This window comes from Oryctolagus cuniculus, chromosome 16 (genome assembly GCF_964237555.1).
Source record: "Oryctolagus cuniculus chromosome 16, mOryCun1.1, whole genome shotgun sequence".
Taxonomy (NCBI): Eukaryota; Metazoa; Chordata; class Mammalia; order Lagomorpha; family Leporidae; genus Oryctolagus; species Oryctolagus cuniculus.
In genome coordinates, this window is record NC_091447.1 from 33613480 (window position 1) to 33635555 (window position 22076).

A 22076-nucleotide genomic window follows, 5' to 3' on the forward strand; every position below is an offset into this window, starting at 1 on the left:
TGATGTCAAGCCATTACTAACTTTCATATATAGAATTTTTGAAAGTTTGGGGAGTTAAATAATTTTAAAAGATCCTCATTAAAAATGAGTAACTTAAAAGATCAAATTTAGAAGGTATTTTGAAAGATTTTTAGAATGTTAGACTCCTCTTATGGCAAAAGTAACAGTTATATTAAGCTCTCAGAAAAACAAATGACATTCCATTAACGTCAACAAGACTGGGTGTGTGTGTCTGGGCACAGGGATATGCTTTGGGCAACTTTGGATCACTTCTGAAACCTATCAGATACCTTTTAAGAAAAATAAGGTTAAATGCACAGAAATAAAAATATTATAATGGAAACCAATTATATTACAATGCAAGTATCAAAATACTAAGACTATATGTGTGTGCATGTGTGTGTGTGTGTGTTTATGTGATGAGTAACATATGAGCTCTCCAACCCATCACATAGTGTTAAGGAGCAGCGCTTGCAAAACTGTCACCCCTGTGTTGATCCTCATTTACTGCAGAAGATGGGGACAGTGCTCCCCTTGACAGACACCAACAGTGAGAGAAGAGCCATGGCCTTCCGTTTCCCAGTCCATGACTTAGATTCCCGGGTTGTTTCTCCTGACCTAGTCTCAGCATTGGGAAATGTGTTAAAACACTCTCATTTTCTCGGTATATCACACACACCACACACACACACACACACACACACACACACACCAGGGTGGTAACTCTTTAACCAACACAAGTCACTGTACCTCCGTAAGCTCCGCTGGCTCACTTCCTTCTTCCACCACAATCAGCTGGGATCTGCCTTTCCTTTCATTGTCTCGAATGCCAATGGCAACTTGGTTTGCTTTCAGACGCTCATATTTGTTGCATGAGGAACCACACCACTGGTAAATTTCCTAAGGGAGAGAGACAGATCCTTTGACCCCAAGAATATGTGGAAGACTTGCAGACTTTGTGTAATACTGTGATTATTTAGGAAAAAAACAAAAAGTGTAAAAGGAAAATCAAAATTAGCTATTGTTAAGGCATAGCTGATTTTACGTATTTTATTTTACCTCATTCTGCATCCATATTATGTCAGCATTGTGAAATAATTCCTTTTTAAACACTGAAAATATAAATATGCATCTCACCATTTTGTCTATATAATTCAATAATTACAAGTTATGAAAATAAAGGGCATGTAATTATGTAATTACATAGAATATGATGTTTTGAAATAAGTACCCACTGTGGAATGGCTGAATCCATATAATGAACAGATGGTGCAATTTAACAATTCTTATCAAGAGCCATAAATAGTTAAAACCTTTGACCTGGTAATATCACTACTTGGAAATTATTTTAATGAAATTTTCATAAGAAAAATAACAACATGTAGGATGATTTTCATTGCTATATGATTATATTAAAGAGGCACTGGAAAGAGATTAAATGTTTAATAATAGAACAACAGTTATTTAAATTTGAAACAAAAACCAGACAGTTATATTGAAGAGAAAAATATAGAAAACTGGAAATGGGATAATAGCTTGATGTATTATAGAGATATTAGCTGCCACTGAAATTAAAACACACCATGCTTTAGATTTGGATACAGTGTTCCAAAGGTATACAGATATAAATGTAAAATAATAATAAAATATCACTTCCTCCATTCAATTCGACTTAGCAACAAAAAGAGAATTTTAGTGGTAACCAGGCCTGCTGGAAACTTGGGAAAGGACAGCACCACACTGCTGGGTGGTACAAACTGACCCAGTTTGGAGGGCAGCTGGCACCATTTGGCACCATATCAAAACATTAAATGTCCCTTTAATATCAAGAAATTCCATCTCTAGGAATCTATGGTATGGAAATATTCAAACATGGGATAAAAAAAAAACAAAAACACAAACCAAAACAAATGCCCATCAACAGGGGGATGGCTATGGAAATGTTACCTGGATACTGTAGACTGCTCTTGAGTGACCAAAAATGAAGGAAAACTGATAAATCGTAATGTACAAGATTACTGAAGATGTTTCATCAAGGATACAACAGTCATGGAACAAAGTGATTACATTTAACTACAAACAAAAACATGAACTCTGTTCCTGTGTTAGCAAAAAAAGTATATTTAAAGATACGATTTAACAAATTGGGGGCATGCATTTGCAGAAAGCAAGCCTTCAAGGGTCACTGTATCTAAGGCTGTGTTTTTCCTCATTGTTATGTAACATGCATTTGCTGGTCCCTATTTGGGGGATACAGATATCAGTAAGAGGAAACTAGCAAGGAGAGAGCAACATGTAGATAACTTTGCTAGTGCCAGGCTTGGTTTTCAAAGCACATTTCCATACATATGCAGGGAGCTGTGGGAAGATGGCCAGGCTAACACTGCAGTTAAGTGCGAGAGCAGTAGATCCAGCTGCCTCTTTCTGGGTATGTGACTGCAATTTTTAAGAAAAGCAAATAATTTGGGACATGCTCAAGCTGACTTGCCCCAAATGGTAGAGTTAGAAACATACCAGGGGATTCCAATTCAATCCCATCAAGGTGGCATGTACCAATGCCATCTCACTAGTCCAAGTGATCAATTTCTGTTCACAAGTGATCATAATGATAGGACTGAGAGTCAAAGGGATCACATAAACAAGACTAGTGTCTGCAAATACTAACCAATAGAATAAAAAAGGGAGAGAACGATCCAACATGGGAAGCAGGATACACAGCAGACTCATAGAATGGCGGATGTCCTAAACAGCACTCTGGCCTCAGAATCAGCCCTTAAGGCATGCAGATCCGGCTGAAAAGCCCATGAGAGTATTTCAGGCATGGAAAGCCAAGACACTCTGGGAAAAAAAAATTACCTAAATGAAAGATCTCCGCAAGTGAGATCCCAGTGGAAAAAACAGGTCATCAAAGAAGGAGGTACCTTTCTCTGAAGGGAGGAGAGAATTTCCACTTTGACTACGACCTTGTCTAAATATGATCAGAGTCGGTGAACTCAAAAGGCTTCCATAGCCTTGGCAACTCACGACAAGAGGCTAGGGTGATTACTGATGCCATAAACAAGAGTGTCAATTTGTTAAGTCAACAACAGGAGTCACTGTGCACTTACTCCTCATGTAGGATCTCTGTCCTTAGTGTGCTGTACATTGTGATTTAATGCTATAACTAGTACTCAAACAGTATTTTTCACTCTGTGTTTCTATGTGGGAGCAAACTGTTGAAATCTTTACTTAATATATGCTAAACTGATCATCTGTATATAAAGAGAATTGAAAATGAATCTTGATGTGAATGGAAGGGGAGAGGGAGCAGGAGAGGGTAGGGTTGCAGGTGGGAGGGAAGTTATGGGGGGGAAGCCATTGTAATCCATAAGCTGTACTTTGGAAATTTATATTCATTAAATAAAAGTTTTTTAAAAAAAGAAAAGCAAATAAATTAACAATAGTAAAAAAAAAAAAAAAAAAGAGCATCCAAATATACAGAGACAAACTCTTTTCTCTGATTACAAGGCACTTCCAGTCCCAAGTCATTTCTTTCTTACAAAATAGTTAATAGTGACCAATATGGGGCAGTTTGTCTTATAGATATTGGGGGCACAGCTCTGACAACATAGGCTTGCGAGTCTCTGTCCAACCCTCATCCCATCATGTTCCTGAGCGGCCTCATCCATAGTCCTCTCTAATAATGAAATGTATGTCTGAGGAAACAACAAAAAGGAGTAGCTACGAGTGGGCTTGGGACACCTGCATCCCATATCCGTGTGTTGATTTGAGTCATGGCTCCTCTGCTTCCTACCCACTTCTTGCTGATGCACATTCTGGGAAGACAGCCAATGGCTCAGGTACTTGTGTTCCTGGCACCCACGTGGGAGACTCAAAGGGAGTCCCAGGCTCTCCTGTCTTTGTCTTGGCCAAGGTCTTGAAATTGAAGGCATCTAGGAAGTGGATCAGTGGATGGAAGAGTCTGTCTGTCTCTCTCTCTTTCAAATAAATCAAAGTAAACATTTAAAAAAAGAACTAGGCCTTTCCGTCCCTTTCCTCAGAACCTGACTGCTTTCTTCAGAAAGGGCTAGAACGATTTCTTTCCCGTTTATGAGAGCAGTGCACTTCCACTGTGTCCTCTCCGGCCTTTTTTCAACTGCTGGGCACAGAAATATGAGGCTCCCACATGGAGGCCACTGGAACATCACGACGAGGCAGGCAGTTACAGAGTGAAAACAAGCGTTCTTCAGGACCAGTGAACTACTGGGCACTGAGCATTAAAGAGTGCAGGAGGAAGGTGATTTTTAAAAACACAAAGACTTCAGCCCTTCCCCAAGGGACTCCCAGGTGTGTTCTGGGCAACTGTTTATTGAAAGCTCCCCAGGAGGTTATGGTATTCAGCCAGGGACAGAAACCCTGCTGGTTGCCCTGAGCACATCACACAGCAGGGAATCTAGGATCCCTAACTATCCAATTCGGTCCAACAAGCTACAAAGATCTTAACTGCGATTCCTCTTCCCTACTCTAGGCCCTGATACTTTCAAATGATTCTTCTCTCAGGTCTGAGAAAGCAAACTTCTAACAAATATATTTTATATTACTGTGAAATACAGAAAATCCTTCGAAATTCACTCTCAATTACTCACATTTATTATCAACTTTCATAACTGACTTGCTTTGTATTTACATAATCATCTGACAGGTTTGTATGTTCTTACCCTGGTTGTGTAGATAACCTCTCATCTACTTTAAATAGACCATATAAAATCACACTAAACTTTATTACCATCTGAAAGCCATTACGGAAGCTTGGTAGAGTATGTTTAAGAGAAGCTTGTAGATACTGATAATTTCACAAACATAGTTATTATTTAACATATAATTATACAATACTTTATGAATTCTAAACTATTTGATGACATTACATTAGATTGGGAGTCTATCTATATATATATCAATAAACAGGTAAACTTACTTATTTTTAATTATTTATCTGAGAGAGAGAGAGAGTTTCCACCTGCTGCCTCACTTGTCAAATGCCCTGCATGAACTGAGGCTAGAAACGCAATCCGAGTCTCTCCTGAATAGCAGGAACCATAGCTCGCTGCCTCCTTAGGTGAATATTAGCAAAGCTGGGATCTGGAGCAGAGCCAAGACCGAACCCAGGCACTCCGATATAGGATGTGGACTCCTAAGTGGTGTTTTGCTGTGTGAATACCCACCATAAACACCCTCCCCAATTCACAGGTAAATTTAGATGTTGGAAATATTGCTTACCATTGTTTAAACACCACAGCTTCTAACTTTAAAACAACAGACATACATCCAGGAAATACTCATAAAATGGTCAAACTTTTTAAAGTGAAGTTTTATTTTTAACTCAAAGATGGCCAGATAACGAAAGAAGATATCACATTAACTTATTTGGCACGAAAATAAATGATTCCTATTATGTTTACTGTCTTGTCATCTTATCTTGGGCTATCATTTATAAATAAGTGACATATTCTCTTATTTACTAAACTTAATTTTAGTGGTTAGTTCAGAGAAGAAATGTGATAAAATAGTGACTTTAATTATAAATTGTTAAAAGTCAGAATTATTTAGTCATATTAACTAAAGCACCATCTTCATTCAATCCAATTATTTTGTATGCAATTATAGTTGTGGCTATATTATATTATATAATATAATGTGGCTACAGCACATTAAAACTTGCTTCAAAAGTTTAAATAGAATTTCAGCAATTTATTCACTTTGAACAATTTACTTTGCTTTATTTGTGGATGATGGGTTTAAGACATCTCATTTTAACAGGGCTGTACTGTGCTCAAGTAAGTGTGCACAGTACTATTAATAACATGTACTGGGCAATGCTTACCCTATTCAGAGGTAGTTGGTTAAGGCTTTTTTATCTCTCTGGACAGAGAAAGTTTGTATTCAGTTGGCACCAGGCTTGAACAAACTTTTCCCTATAATTCCACTTACTCCGTTTTCTAGAGGGAATAAGCTTAAAAAGGAAATCCCACAGAGACCTAAAATGAAGCAGTCTGAATTGCTGTGCCAGGCTAATAGCGATTATTATAGCAAAAATTTCACTCTAGTCTTTTTATTTATATCATGGAATTTAGCTTAAAAGCCTTTCATAAATTTGATGTAAGTGTAAAGCAAACCTGGTTTCAGAGTCTTCTACCCTTTAAGATCCAAAGGCATTGCATGACTCAGCCCTAAGTGCCACATGTCCTTGGGAAGGGCCATAAACACTCTGTAAGTACGGGAGCATCCATTCAATTTGGAACAAAGTCCACTCACTTTCTGGGAGAAAGTTATTAGTGTGCATACTGCTCATGCACGCCATCTCATAGGATCTCGTGGGACTGTAATTGACTCTTACTCTACGATCGCTCTACCCGATCTGAAAAGGTCAAAAGAAAGAAAAAACACTGATGGCAACTAATCTGTTCACCAGTGACAAAAAAATAAAAGCAAATGAGTGTTATTTACAGGAAGAACCACATCTGAGGAGGGTAATCTATTATTGGTCTCAAAAACAAGAGGCTTCTAAAAATTGTTTTAAATCATGTGGTCAGAGTTAACAAGTAAAACACCAAAGTCATCAAAGGGCACCCAAGCATCCGTTAAGATCAGGAAACGAGAGAAAAAACACAAAACTCAGTGATGTCCTTGAAGGGAAGCAAGACTTCAGAACCTGAGCACAAAGGGGCTCCCAAAACAGCATGTGATGTTGGCTCATAACATGAGCAAAGAATTCAACACAGCCTTGCCAGCCTTTTGTACGTTCCTGAGTTATTTATTCTAAATCTAAGACTTTACAAAAGAATGGAAGCCCAGGACTCTTTGGTTTGTAACCAAATATAGAAACTCATTAAAATATTCCTTAAGGAGATGGTGTTGTGGCGTAGCAGGCAAAGATGCTGCCTAGCTACCATCCAAGAGGCTAGTATCCCTTCTGGGCACCAGCTAGGGTCCCCGCTGCCCCATTTTCAATTTGGCTCCCTGTTGATGGTCTGGGAAAAGCAACAAAGGATGGCCCGAGTGTTTGGGCCGCTGACACTCACATGGGAGACCGGATGAAGCTCCTGGCTTCTGGCTACCATGGAGTGAACCAGCAGATGGAAATGTCCATCTCTCCTTTTCTTCCTGTAACTCTGCCTTTCAAATAAATAAATAAATCTTTTTTTAAGAGTAAAATAACATCTTCCTTTAGTGTGGAGGTTCTCTAAGATGCTTAAAACGATATTATTCGTGAGTTATTTCAGGAATTATTTTCAAACTTTAAAAAGTAACTTATTCAGATGCTGATTGACCAAATGTTGGTTGATATTCTATTTTGTTGTTCCCTGAAAGTCAACCCAAGTCAATATCCTGCAACAAGTCATGTATGTTTTTTAAAAAGTAACAATACATTTCACTTAACCTACTATATCTGAAATGCCATTTCAATAATCATCAATGTCAAAGTTACTAAGTAGAAGTACTACATTTCTGTACTACTCAAAGTTTGGTGAGTATTATGCAATTACAGTACATCCCAATGCATGTTTTCTCAAGTGTCTCTGAATTAAGATGGAAAATGAATGAGCAGGGTCAATAGCACTGTGGTGACCAGCAAGGAAGCAACTTCATCTGAACGAGGGCAGAGCAGCAGTGATAGGAGAGGGATCGGGGGACGGATAGAAAGTGAGAGCCCACTGGACTGGTCAATAATGCCATTTGGCTGTGTCCTGGAGGGACAAGGAAAGGGAAAATGACTTGGCCAATTCCAGCTTGGCTGCTGCTTGTGCTATCACTCACTGGTACCAGATGAACAGCTTTGGGAGGGTTGCTTCCATGGCATCAGAGGATGTAAAACTGCTTTCTTTGTATTCACATAAGTGTCTGGCAAACCAAAGAAGGTTTCCAGATCTGCTTTATCAAATGCCATTTCTGTGGTTGGTGTTGCAGCAGGGCAGGTTGAGCCACTGTCTGAGACACCAGCACCCAAATCAGAGCACCGGGTCACATCCCTGTGGCTCTGCTTCCCATCCAGCTCCCTGCTAACGTGTCTTCAATATCAGTGGAAGATGGCCCTAGTCCTGGGCCCCTGCCACCCACGTGGGAGACCTGGATGGAGTTCCTGGCTGCTGGCTTTGGCCTGGCCAGCTCTTGCCATTGCAATCATTTGGGGAGTGAACCAGCAGGTGGCAGATTTCTTTCTGTATTTCCCTCTTTCTCTGTCACTGTCTTTGATAATAAATATACGTTTTTAGAAAGGCCACTTCTTCCAGCCACATATGTTGATGACTCACTGACTGGTTTATCCTGACAACCCTGAATTGTCAGGCACAGCTAGCCATTTCCTATATCGTAGTGGTTCTTAACATTCATCATATATTGCAAGAAGCGCGAGAGGCAGGGTTGAAAAATTATCTACACTGAAGTGTCATCTTAAATCTTTAAAATTAAAATCTTTTGAGATCAAACCTCTTCCAAATGAACCCATGACTAAGAATTAAGTATAGATCCTGATACTTGAAGGGCTGTCTTCCAATGCATTCATCCATTCTCCAATTACAGTGACTTTGTAGCTCTACTCCAATGCTTCTCCCAGCCTTCCTTGTCCTACTCATATTGTTTATGTGTCTGTGCCTCCCACAAGTTGACAGTACCTAAGTCAAAGCCTACCTGATATTCACCCTTACATACTTCATTCACCTAGCAGACACCAACTGCACAGTAAGTTGCATTCATCCCTATTTTTTAATCAGAGTACAATTTAGAAATTTAAGATTAGCTTTATCTTTTCTATTATCTTTCCTTATTTCCTCAGGCTCTCCTCTATTTTTAAGATTTATTTATTTTACTTTGAAAGTCAGAGTTACGGAGAGGGAGAAGAGGGAGAGGAGGGAGAGGAGGGAGAGGAGGGAGAGGAAGGAGAGGAAGGAGAGGGAGAGGGAGAGGTCTTCCATCCACTGGTTTACTCCCCCATTGGCCGCAATGGCTGGAGTTGTGCCAATCCAAAGCCAGGAGCCAGGAGCTTCCTCCGGGTCTCCTACGTGGGTGCAGGGGCCCAAGGGCTTGGGCCATCTTCTACTGCTTTTCCCAGGACATAGCAGAGCAGGATCTCCTCTTATAAATCTAGCAGTATATGTGTTACTTTGGGGTAAGGACAAATTTGTGCAGAAGATTTTACTGTCTTTAGTTAAAACTAAGCACTTTAAAGTCCTACAGAGACAATAATGCAAAAGTCAACCTAGTTTTAGTTTAAAAGAAACTTGATTTTGCTAAGATAAAGTTCTTTGGGGGACAGTGAGTGAGAATGCTATCTAAAAAGCTAGCTTTGCATATCAAGCAGCAGAATCTTGGCTTTAGATGCTAGATTATATTTCAGGAACCGTAGAATAGGCAAGAATGTGAAATGGTACAAGACTACTTTGGTCCAAAATGAAAAAAAATTAGGGATAAAGAGAAGTAGGAAAACTGACCAGAAGCAGCAAATCTTTGAGAAGAATTCATTGATTTGTCATACAGCCATCCAAGAGCCTGCGCATTAGAGCAGAAAACACTGGTCAAAAAAATTGTCCAGGCAGCTGGACCAGGGGCCCTGCTGTGATGAGAACAGAATGTCCGGCCACTCCAGTGTGGGATGGGAAAGTCAAAGCAAAGTTCCTGAGAAGGATGCAGTCGTACCTGGCAGGACCAGGAGAGGTCTTGCAGTTGGCATGTAGGCATGATGGTGGAAGACCAAAATGGGCCTTTGGATGGTCTTCACCAAATGTTTTACAGACTGAAGCCAAAGTCCAAGGCTCAAGAATAAATGATATGGGTCTGGAGGCTGGCGACTTGGCTCACTTGGTTAATCCTCTGCCTGCAGCACCGGCATCCCATATGGGCACCGGGTTCTAGTTCCAGTTGCTCCTCTTCCAGTTCAGCTCTCTGCTGTGGCCCAGCAAGGCTGTGGAGGATGGCCCAAGTGCTTGGGCCCTTGCACCTTCATGGGAGACCAGGAGGAAGCACCTGGCTTCTGCCTTCGGATTGGCACAGCGCTGGCCGTAGCAGCCATTTGCGGGGTGAACCAACAAAAGGAAGATCTTTCTCTCTGTCTCTCTCTCTCACTGTCTATCTGTCAAATAATAAAAATAAATAAATAAGTGATATGGGTCTGCCCCAATGAAAGTTATAGGTGAATGAAGACTGAAAACCAGACTCACTTCTACCCTCAATTTCATTTCCTACTCCCATGCCATAATATTTCATACACATCCTTTGTATCTGAGGATTGGAAAATGAATGGTGGGATAAGTTTGAATTACTTGGATGGCTAACAAATTTCACCTCAAAGGAAAATTTATTTTTAATTTTTAACCCTCTTTTGGAAATAGAGTTAGGTTGAGACAAAAGAAAATTACACCTCTGGATAACAGGACTACCTGAGACTGTGTGCTCTATGCTGGGTAGACACACATTTGCGACATCTGTTGAGTGACTGCAGGTTCTGCGCTTTATACTAAGAACAAAGCAAGTGAGTGAGGATCATAAATAAAAGGGCAAGCAATGTAAGACGTTTGACAGGAAAGTCTCTGTGTGCGGACTTGGAAGCTAAGATAAGGGTAGACCTAAGTCTATACGGGTAGGATAGCGGACAAGAGAAGCAGAAGAGGATTTGGCCAGGGAATACATTGTGAAGAAGTCAGTATTTGAGATGAATATTTAAGAATGAACAATCCTGAGTGCTTGCTAAAGAAAGATGTCATGGAAGATGAGATCATTCTTGGCAAAGTAAACAACCTGCAAAAGAAAAGCAACGGAGACTCAAGTGAATGCCTCATTCATGACATATTGAGACAATATCAACAGTGATAAGGAAGACAGGGAAGACTTGAGATATTAGTGAGGCAGAAGAGAACTGGATAGGAATCAGATGAATGTGGAATGCTTGGGAGAAGTTGTCAGGATGACTCTTGGCTTTGGGGTTTGAGAGTCTGAGTGAACGGTGGTCCCATTAACAGGTAAGGACAATGAGAGAAGTCACGTTTAAATAAGCAGGTGAAGTTGATGAGCTCCATTTTCTATAATGAGCTCGAGGGGCTCATTATACACATAAGCTGAAAGACCCATGAGGCAGCCTGATACTGACATGGAGCTCGGGCAAGAGGTGTGAGTCAGAATCTGTGTGTGGAGGTGAAGCTATGGGTAAGGATGAGTTTAGGCAGGAAGAACGCACAAAGAAAGGGACAACACTTGAAAGTGGAATCCTTTAGAAAATTCTATAGTAGTATTTCATTAAGGCATCTCATAATATCTTAAGATGTCCTTAAGAACAGGAGAGAGGAAAAATGTACTCAGTGCAAGGGCAACTAAGAGATTCATGACTCTTAGAACCACAATACTAAATGTGATTTTAAATGAACCAAAATGGACAAGGAAAAAAGCTGGAATAACTAAAAAGAACTGAGAAGGTGGGCAGACCATGCAGAGAAGAATGAGAAAGAGGAGACTGAAAGTGAGGAAGACAAGAGAGGCACAGGAGGAGTAGGGGTGAAGAGAGTGCACACTGCAGCCCAAGGGCCGTGTGCACAATGAGCAATGCCCCCTGTGTTCAGCAGAGGCCGCCGATGCCCTTAGCAGGAAGTCTCTGAGGCATGGTGGCAGTGAAAGTCAGACCGTGAGTGAGGAATAAAGACAGACTGGTAAATGAGGAAGTGGGGGTTGCTTTTGTAAAGCAGCAGGACAACAAAGCGGGGAGGCGGTAGGTTATAAATAGGGCAAAGCTGCATAACTGACCCAACCAGTTAACAAGGGAGCAGAACATGCAACCTATCAGGGTTGGTAACTCGCCACAGGAATTCTACTCCTGGGAAACTTATTCTCCATGAGCGGCCCGGCCCTAGTGCCTGACTCTGACGTTTATTTGCAAGAGTTAAAACCTGGCCCCAATCCTTGAGACCACGGGCTTTACTCAGAAGCATTCACATCCTGTAGTTACTCTGCTTTCTTGAGAAATGTCTAGATGTGGGTTTATTGGATTGATTAATTTCTAAAAATATCTTTAAAAGTGGTGTGAAAATAATTATCCACCAACATTATATTATGTAAGTCAAAAGTAGTTTTACAAAAATTTGGTAAATTGCAAATTATTACAATCTAGCTACATTCCATATTATGTAATGAAGATACATTAAATATAAGATACATGTTCTTTAAAATATTGATAATTTTCTTAACTTTTGAACTGACTAAATTGATGACTTTATATTTTCATGCTTGGGTTGAAGAGGTTGTCAAGTGTGGGGAATAACTACTATAGTCTAAGACTGTATAAAAGAGCAGGTATTTCTAAGGCATATCATATTAACAATAGTGACTGTTTATAAAAAATGCCGACATCTTTTAAGCATGATCAAGATATGAGATTTAGGTTAGAGCCATAACTTTAATCTGGGTCAGCTGGCTTCAGATGGGTGGGAACGTTAGAAGTTTAACCTATATTCTTCACGCCTGGCAATAAAAAACTTGAAGCAGCTGCTGTACTGGTTTCCTTTTGTACTCTCTAATGCAGTGAGTGGTCTTTAAATAATTAGCTTAAGGAGTATCATTTCAATACTACAGTACAGAAAATTTCAGTCTTTCTTTCTTTGCTGAGACACACCTCCACATAAAGTCCTCAAGGTAACTATAAGATCTAATCACCATTTAGAAACCTTCAGCAACATACCGGCTGTTTAAAGGTTCACATCACATACATAGATCATCTTAATGTTTGTAGGGTGTCCCCTTAGAGTGCAGCAAACTTCCAAATGTAAGAAAAAAACAAACACAAGTACGTCTGCAACAAAATCATCCTAACTGTCTCTCTAGTCAGGAATGAGAACAGCAGAGGACTTGAGAGACATTAAAGATAATTAACTATGTATTAGAAAGAAAATTTACTGTTAAATAGATGACTGTCCTTCAAATTCATGTAAGCCTGGATTTGTGGGTCATACTTTTACCAGTTGATACTACCTACAGGAAGAGAGCATATGACATTAGAACTACGACTTAATCTACCACAACTTTCAACTGTCTAGCCTGTTGTCTAAGCTCCATGAAAATCTGATTCACAAAATGATAAATGATTTAATGAATAATACCACTTTCAGGAGAATCTCAGCCAGATTAAGCATTACCGATGATGGATTCAGCAGATGCTCAAACTGTTAGAAGACATTTTGTTAACTATCTAGTATATACCTAATCAGCCTAGTATAATGAGGCTCAAGTAACTTGATTCCCATCACCCATGTGGGAAACCTGGACTGAGTTCCCAGCTCCTGATGCTTGCCCCAGCCCAGTCCTTAGACATTAGCAGAGTGAACGAGTGGATGGCAGCTCGATCTCATGCTCTTAAAAAACAAACAAAAGTCATAAAAATAACAATTAAAAAATAGAATGTGATCTGGGACTAGAAAAATTGGGTTCAGATCCAGGTCACCACTTAACCAGTACAGGCCTGGGTGATTTGTTCCTATCTTCTAAGGTTTTCGTCGTCCTTCTGAGACTGGGATGATAAGTGCCTTTTCCACATGTGACTGTGTGTCAGATTAGACGGAATCGTAGTCAGCTAAGGCTGGAAGTGGCGTCAGAAATCAGAGTCCAGATATTTTAAAAAATGAGGAAGTTAAGGCTTACAGAAGTTAATGATTTGCCAAGCTCAAAAAAATAGAGTTGGAAAGCTCAAATGCAAGTTATTCATGATAATTAAATTTGTTTGCATTTGCATAGCAATTAAATGATGCATATAAAGTTTTTTAGAAAATAAATGCTTGCAAATAATGGAGATTATGAATTATGTTACCACTGGAAGTATGAATTAATGAAGAGAATGTATTATTTTATCACTGGAAATTGTCCCTTTTGCTTAGAACACACAGTGTGTTAAGAAATTACCCACAAATCCTTTGGTAGACTACTTAGATTCACATCCTTCTTAAATTCTAGAGCCTTTGATTATTAGGAGAATCAGTTTCTTCCTCAAGCTGTTTTTTTCCATGTGCAGCTATGGACAAAAATAATTAGAGGAAATTCTGTTCAGAGAGAACAGGAAATACAAGAAAAGTTATTAAATTTCTTTTCTATGATAGGAAGAACTAATTCACTACTTTATTCTAAACCTATCAAAGAAAACACACATTTTGAAGTTTTACTTTATGTGTCATTTAAATACTTGCCAATTACTCATATGATCCCGATTATCTTCGATGATTTGATCTGAAAATTATCTATTCCCGTAGGTGGTTCCTGGGTGTCTATGGAACTTACGGTGCCAAGGTCAACGATGAAGCAGTCGCCCTTGTTGAAGCTGTCCCAGCTGAGGGGAACTTCCGTGGCCCTGACCACTCTCCGCCCCTTCACATGGAGAAGCCTTTTGGCCGTCAAGTCATTTGTGAGCACGTGGTTGAGTCCAGACGCCACACCTCCAGCCTGATCAGTGTGGGGGCGGGGCGGGTAGGGGGAGACACAGCACAGAACAAAGACCAATGAGACCTCCAACCATAAGCCAATCATAAAACCACAGATGTTGATGCCAAAACTACACCTACCAGGGCCAAGATAAGATAGCCACCACCAAAGATAAACATGGAGAGAGTATTCCTTGGTAAATTAGGTCTATTTGTTTGGTTTCCTTGTACTGTTTTTATAGTTCAATTTAAAACTGCAAATATTTGCTGAGAGCCTTCAGTAGATAAAACTGCTGCATTAACAAGAAGAAGGGTGGCTCCTGCTTCTGGGAGACTGAAGATTTTCAAAGGCCTCAGTGAGTGAGAAGGCAGACGAAGAGCTCGGGAGAAGGGGAGATAGGAGGTTGCAGGAGCAGAGACAACAGCAGGCACTCGAGTTGCAGGGTTAGGACAGAGAAAAGAAGTTGAGTTCTGGTGTGGATGGGTGCTTCTATGTATGGTTTCTGTTTCTATATTAAGAAAAGCAAAAGGCTTTTTTATTTTCTAGGAAACAGAGTTTACTAAATAGAATAGAAGGGATATCAAAAAACCTGAGTATGTTTTTTAAGTTAGGAGAGATGCAATATCTTGATTGTACATCTCGACTAAAACAAAACAAAATAAAATACAATTTTAATGAATTAGAGAAATGCTAAAAAATATTAGCTGTACCAACTATATCTTCTTGCATTATTTGCAACATCACACACCTTTTAATTTTTTTCTAATTAATTAGGAACCAATTTTCTTTCCATAATTATGAGGTAATGTGTATAATTAAGAGTAAGTATTAACAAAATTCTGTCATTGATAGATCAAAGGCCTCCTATAAGAAAAGCTGGTTGTATAGTCTACAAAATAATCTTTCAAATTTATTATATAAACATGTCAGTGAACCCAAAATGAGAAATTCCACTGTTTATGTATAGCACATTTTTTACATTTCCACTGCCTTTAAATTTCTTCTATTCTTCAGGCAAAGACCCTCATGAATAGAAAGGTTTTGTTAGTATAGGTTAAATGTTGATTCAGGAGTTAGAGCTTATATAATAATTTCCCAAGTCACAGTTTTATAAAGAGTTCTGCATTTCTTGACTGGATGAACTAGTATCCAATAAAATAAATGCAAGTTTTTATTATATTCCACTGCTTTCTGTCATTTCAGTTTTTAAGTAGAAATACGCTGTGATCTGATTTTGACAAGTTATAAAATATAGAGTAGTCTTAGGATACATATAGAATGTTCAGCCTAATTTCATAAAGCGAGTAATCAGAGTGGCAGTCTGAAAATTTCATGCTTTTTAAAAATGATTTTTTTCTTTGACACACACACACACACACACACACACACAGATACACAGAGGAAGTGCTCCCATCTGCTGTTTCATTCCCCCAAAGCCCACAATGGCTGATGACTGGTTTCTCCAGGTACCCCAGGTGGATGGCAGGGACTCAGTTACTGGCATGATCACCACCTGCTGGTGTCGGCTATAGCAGGAAGCTGGAACTGGGGTGGAACTGGAGCTCCAACCCAGGCACTGGAGATGGGATATGAGCATCTCAATTACTAGGTTAACTTCTCTTCCCTAACATGATTTTTTAAAACATAATTTGTTCTAGTATTTGATGCCACAAAAGTACAAAATAAAAACCTTATGTTGTGTAAATAGTTTTTCCATGATTGTTGCTTCAATTTACATTAGAAACTTCCAGCCACTTTCTGTCAGAAGGCAGAATAATAGAAAAGTGAGTGATCTCTAACCAGTGATACTGTCAATATGTGTACAAGTTCTGCCGAGGGCAGGGTCTTGTTGAGCTTGGGAGAAGAAGGCTAGCCAGACACTCAACATCAAGAAGCAGTGGTGAGTGACAGTCCTGTATGAATCCTTCCCAGGCCATGATGGACCTGAGAGAGAAATGAAAGTCAACCAAATGAGACAGGAAGTTGGCCTTGACTTTTCCCAGCTAGCTTGTATATTACTCATTTTATATGAAACTCAATATGACTTCCACTTACTTGATAATGGTAGGCTTTGCCAAGTTTTGCCCATTTCAAATAGACACATCTTGTTTCATAAGTTTACCTTACAACACTTTTCCTGCCAGTTGAATCATTTATTTATGTTGAGAGCATGAGAATATCACGGTCACCAGTTTAGGCACTGGAGTCAGATGGTCACAATCTCATTCCAGCTACTGGACCCGGCTAGCTATGTAGCCTCTCCAAACTTGGGTTCATTTATGATGGAAGCTGTACCATATGGCTATTTATATAAAATGTGATAATACAAATGAAGTGATTAGCACATTCCTGTTAGTCTGAAGTTAATACAGGGGTGAAATTAAGTATAATGCAACCATCTTTGGTTTCTGGGTAGCAAATCACCTCTGCTTTCAGTTTGCTATCAGTTGTTTGTGCAACTGTACACATCAACATCTGTTCAATGCCATTAATAAGACAGTGAACACATGTCTTGCTGAGAAATCAATCTGACCTGTTGGCAAAAATCACCTTTTTTTATAGATTTTATTTATTTATTTGAGAGGTAGTTACAAACAGTGAGAGCCAGAGAAAAAGGTCTTCATCCATTAGTTCACTCCCCAGATGGCCACAATGGCCAGAGCTGAGTCTATCCAAAGCCAGGAGCCAGGAGCTTCCTCCAGGTCACCCACATAGGTGCAGAGGCCCATATACCTGGGCCATCTTTCACTGCTTTACCAGGTCATAGCAGAGAGCCAGGTCAGAAGAAGAGCAGCCAGGACTAGAACGGGTGCCCACATGGGATGCCAACGCTGTAGGCAGAAGATTAACCTACTGTGCCACAGTGCCAGCCCAGAAAAAAAACTACTTTTCTAAAAATGCTGATTTGTGTTAGTTTTAATGTTCAATATTAGATGATAATTATTCAACAGCTGGGAAATGACTTTAATCATATCTACTTCTGAATGTATTCAGAAGTTTGATTTTGAAAGTCTTGCTAATAGCCAGCAAGATTAATAACATAAGTCCTTACTGATTGAGTATACACTGTATAGTTTATTTAATTCATTTAATTTTAATTTTTAAAATTAATTATTTATTATTTAATTCAATCCTTAATCCTTGCAATGTCTGCATGAGGAACCTGCTTTAATATCCATTGCACATTTCAAGAAACCAAGCACAGGAAGCTTATATTCTTACTCTAAAGGCAAATGAATAAAGCAAAATGGGTTCAGAAGTAGAGATATAAGTAATGTCATAGCATCTGTTTTCAGTACCTATGGGGCCCAGCCTATTTTAAATGTTGGGTTCACTGACCTAAAGGAAGTTTTAGGGTCACTTGACATAAACTGGAAGAACTTGGGTGCATTAAATAAAATAAAAGCTGATCATTTTCTATTTAGAGTGGTTCATAGCTTAGACTAAAATAATGATGCAAAAGATATGAGAAGCTACAAGTGTTTGTCCTGATCTCAGAGGTATCACACAATTTTCAAGCAAGGCTCTGAACAGGTAAAGGTAGAACATCTTAAGAGGAAAATTTATTATAATCAGTTTTGGTTTAGATGTCAATTTTCTGGTCTTCACTAAAGTTACAAGCTAAAGGAGTGGGGCAGTGTGGTATGCAGAAACCACTGGAATATATCCGATTTTGAAAAGGTTCTAGAATGTTTTTCCAGTCCTCACACTTTAACTTAACACCCATTGGCAGGGATGGCCAATTGGAAGGATGGCCAGTGTAAAAAGCCTACTGGGAGAAGTCCAGGAAAACCAAAAAAAGACCCCACTATCCTTTACTGAAGGCTGCCTTAAAGCAACTGAACTACTTGACTATTCATTTTTGTTTGTTATTTTCAGAAGCAAGGCTAATTGACTGAATTCTCAGGCCATCACATATAAATTGCTTATGTTTAAGGCTGACTGTGTGTGTTGGACTTCGTGTGGCTAAACCACACATATTTTCAGCTCAGTGGTTTCACCTCTATCATATTTATAAGCTCAAACCACACTGTGTGGGAAATGCATACATAGTTCTTTGTAGTAATTCAAATTGTACTTATTATAAATACTGTATTAAGATATTCTAGAACAACTGAGAGTCTAAAAGCTTGGGTTACGGGCAACAAACTCAAAGATTCTCTAAACAGCAAAAATTAAAACCACTAAAACCCAAGTTATCAAAATTTAATTACTGAAATAACTTCACAAAATATTAAAGGGCTTTTTTGAAAGCTCTTGACATTCTTAAAAATTAACCCATGAGAGTGAACATTTGGCCTAGAAGTTAAGACACTGGGTAAGAGGCCTGTATCCCATTTTGGAATGCCTGGGTTCAAGTCAGTTCCACTTCTGATTCTGGCTTCCTGAGAATGTACAACCTGGGAAACAGCTCTAGTAAAGGCCTCTGCCACCCATAGGGAGACCTGAATTGAGTTTCTGGACCCTGGCTTCAGTCTCTCCCTGCCATAGCCTTTGTGGGCATTTGGGGAGCAAACCAGCAAGTATCTCTGACTTTCTGTATCTCAAATATATTTTTAAAAACAGTAAATTAACCTACCAAAATAAATCAAGTCATAATATTTCACAAAATGAGCCATATATTCCACACACATTTGCTGAGCATCTACCATGCGGCCAGCAGGTACTGGGAGCATATCAGGGAAAAAAATAGATGAAAACAAAAATAAAACAAAATCCCTGCTCTCAGTGAACATTCACTCTGCCAAGACATGAGGTATGGATGGAGGAGAAGGGGTGTCAGCATGGACACTGTTTGGGACATGCTTGCCTTGTATTTCAGACCTCCTTTGAAATACCCAACGAAGTCTGTGGACTCAAAGCCTTGGAGTTCTCTGCTCTGCACAGGCCTGCCTCCCAGGTAGTCGTCCATCTGGACAGTGAAGATGGCCGCGGCTGTGCTTTCATCCTGGGAGCACTCCTTTCCTGAAACGACAAACAACAGCACCTGGACTACCAACCGAGGACAAGGAGTAGGGCAGAATTTCTGGTACGACCAATCAGAAATGTTTGTTTTAATTCTCTATCAACACTATAAGTAGTCCACAGAAAGACCTCTGAGCATGGTTTATTATATTGTTTAGCTAACAAAATTATTTTATTCCTGCATTTCCCTAATCCTTTAAAATAATCTAAAAGAAACACTGCTGTTCAAAGATGTAATGTATTCCAGAAAGATTCAGGTTAAGCATCCATTTGATATATCCAGTAAGATCAGGCTATGAAAATATTCCATAACTGGTTTAGTGTTTATTAGTGTCCATTTTTAGGATTCCCATGTGTAAATGTTACTATTGATGTAGAGTATGGATATCATGGGCCACAGTTAAAGAGCTTCAGGAAATTGATTGCTGCTTAGAATAAGGAAATGAATATAACACCTTGCCCCTGTATCTGAGTATTCTTTTTTCCTCTTCACTGATTTTTTTTGAGTGCAATAATCACTAAAGGAAAAAGAGGGGAAAAAAGGGACTAGAATACTAGCATTTATTAAATGTTAATGTACTTGATGTTGCACCAGGAATTTAACACATAACAATCATCCAATTTTCACAAATTGATCAGAGATCCCATCCAGACAACCTCACTGAGGATAACACAACAATTTTTAAGGAACAGTGTCGGCAGTACACACGACAGAGCTAAGACAGCCCTAAGGAGGACATGAATTTCGTTAAACTTCAAAGTCCTTATTATTTCTGAACTGTATGAAAATCTCAAATGATTCTAGGCACAATAATTGCTGGAATTTATACATATACAGTACCCTTAGCATGGGCCAGGCACTATGCTGGCATTTTCTATGGATGGTCTTATTTCATCTCCAAGGAACCCCTACAGCAGAGCCTGTTTCCTACCATGTTTCACCTGAGGACAACGGGGCTCAGAGAGGCTGTGTCACCTTCCTGACATCATAAGGTGACCTTTGGCAGAGAAAGGCCAAAGTTTGTGTGGTACTGAAGTACAAGCCCTTAGAAATTAGGACACACTTGTAGATTTTACTATTTTTGATTTGAAAGTGTTACAGAGGGAGAAAGAGAGAGAGTTCTTCCATCCACTGGTTCACTCCCCAGATAGGCCACAATGGCCAGGACTGAGCCAGGCCAAAACCAGGGGCCTGGAGCTTCATCTGGGCCTTCCATATGTGTGGCAGGGGCCCAACCACTGGGGCCATCTTCTGCTGCTTTTCCCAGGCTGTTAGCAGGGAGCTGGATAAGAAATGGAGCTGCTGGGACACGAACCAGTGCCCACATGGGATGCTAGTGCCACAGGCGGTGGTTTTACCCACTATACTACAATGCCAACCTGATTTTTTTAAATACTCAGATCCTTATTAAAGTTTGTGGTGATCATGGTATGTTAATTTCTACTATGGAAAATTAATACAACACATTTTAGAAACCATGATCATATACTGGTGCACCTGAACAAACCCAAATGAGACCACAAAGTCAAGAGAGCGAATCAGCCAGCTGAATTAAAGGGAGAACTGGATTTCTGTACAGTCTCTCCCTCATTCTCAAGGGGAGACTGTGTAGCAAGAATCTTCTCAAGAAAAAAAAAAAAACAGTAGCTATGACAATATGTGATGTGATAAAATGTGTGAATTTTCTGCGGTCAATGGTGAGTATTTAACACACACACTTAAAAAAACTTGCAATTCTGCAGTTGAAAGGGCTCTGGTGTCATCCTTCTGCTCATTTTCTCAACCTGAAGATACCGGTAAAGATGTAGAGATAGACTGTACAGAGATAGTTGGAGGGGGAGATGGGACACAGGAGAGGGGAGAGGCAGAACCTTGATCAAGGTTAATGTCAAATGTATTAAAGATTATGTATTTGGCATAAACATTCCTGACTTGACTACAAGTTCAAACCTAAATCTCTTTAGGTAGATGTGACTGGATAGGCATGAAGTTAATGAATGAACTGAAAATAAGATAATCAAATTATGCTGTCATTTGAAGGTGTTCATGCACTGTGCGAGGCAAGAGAAGATCAGTGTGAAAAAATTTTTTTTCACTTGGAAAGTGCTAAAAAGGCCTTAATGAAGCCAGTTTCAGCTTCGAATGTGACAATTAGAATCAAATTCAATTATAGCATGATGACATTCTAGCAAATGTTCAGAACTTAAGAACTTTGTGAATGAATTCTGCTTATAATTTCACTTGGTTTGCCCCAGAGAATTCTGCTTTTAATTTCATTTATTCTTTTCTTACAGTGATTTTGCTGATGTATGCTATGTTACATTGTTATATTTTTTACATTAGGTCATACTTGTATATATGCTATAAATCTAAAATCATTTGGAGAATGTCATGATTTTACATATAAGACAAATAAAGGGACAGGCACCCCGTGGAATGGTTAAGCCACCCCTGGGATGACGGTGTAGCTTACTGGAGCACTTTGAGTTCGAATCCCTGCTCTGCTCTCCTCCCATTTTCCTGTTAATGCCTACCCGGAGAGGCTGCAGGTGACTGCTCAACTGGCTGGGTCCCTGCCACTCAGGTGGGAGACCCAGACTGAGTTCTTGGCTCCTGGCCTTGGCCTGGCCCACTGCGGACTATCGTGAACATTTGAGGAGTGAACAAGTAGACAGGAGTGTGCTTGCTT

General features: G+C 39.5%; 1 protein-coding gene across 1 annotated transcript in view; it reads right to left on the minus strand.

Annotated features, from left to right (window-relative positions):
- Window positions 1–22076, minus strand: part of SCIN (scinderin) — a 67733-nt gene that overhangs the window by 41518 nt on the left and 4139 nt on the right. The window contains exons 2-4 of the mRNA XM_002713774.5: window positions 19232–19386; window positions 14281–14442; window positions 751–900 (exon numbers count right to left, since the gene is read on the minus strand). Of these exons, the coding sequence (XP_002713820.2) occupies window positions 751–900; window positions 14281–14442; window positions 19232–19386 (467 nt within the window). The remainder of the gene's footprint in view (window positions 1–750; window positions 901–14280; window positions 14443–19231; window positions 19387–22076) is intronic.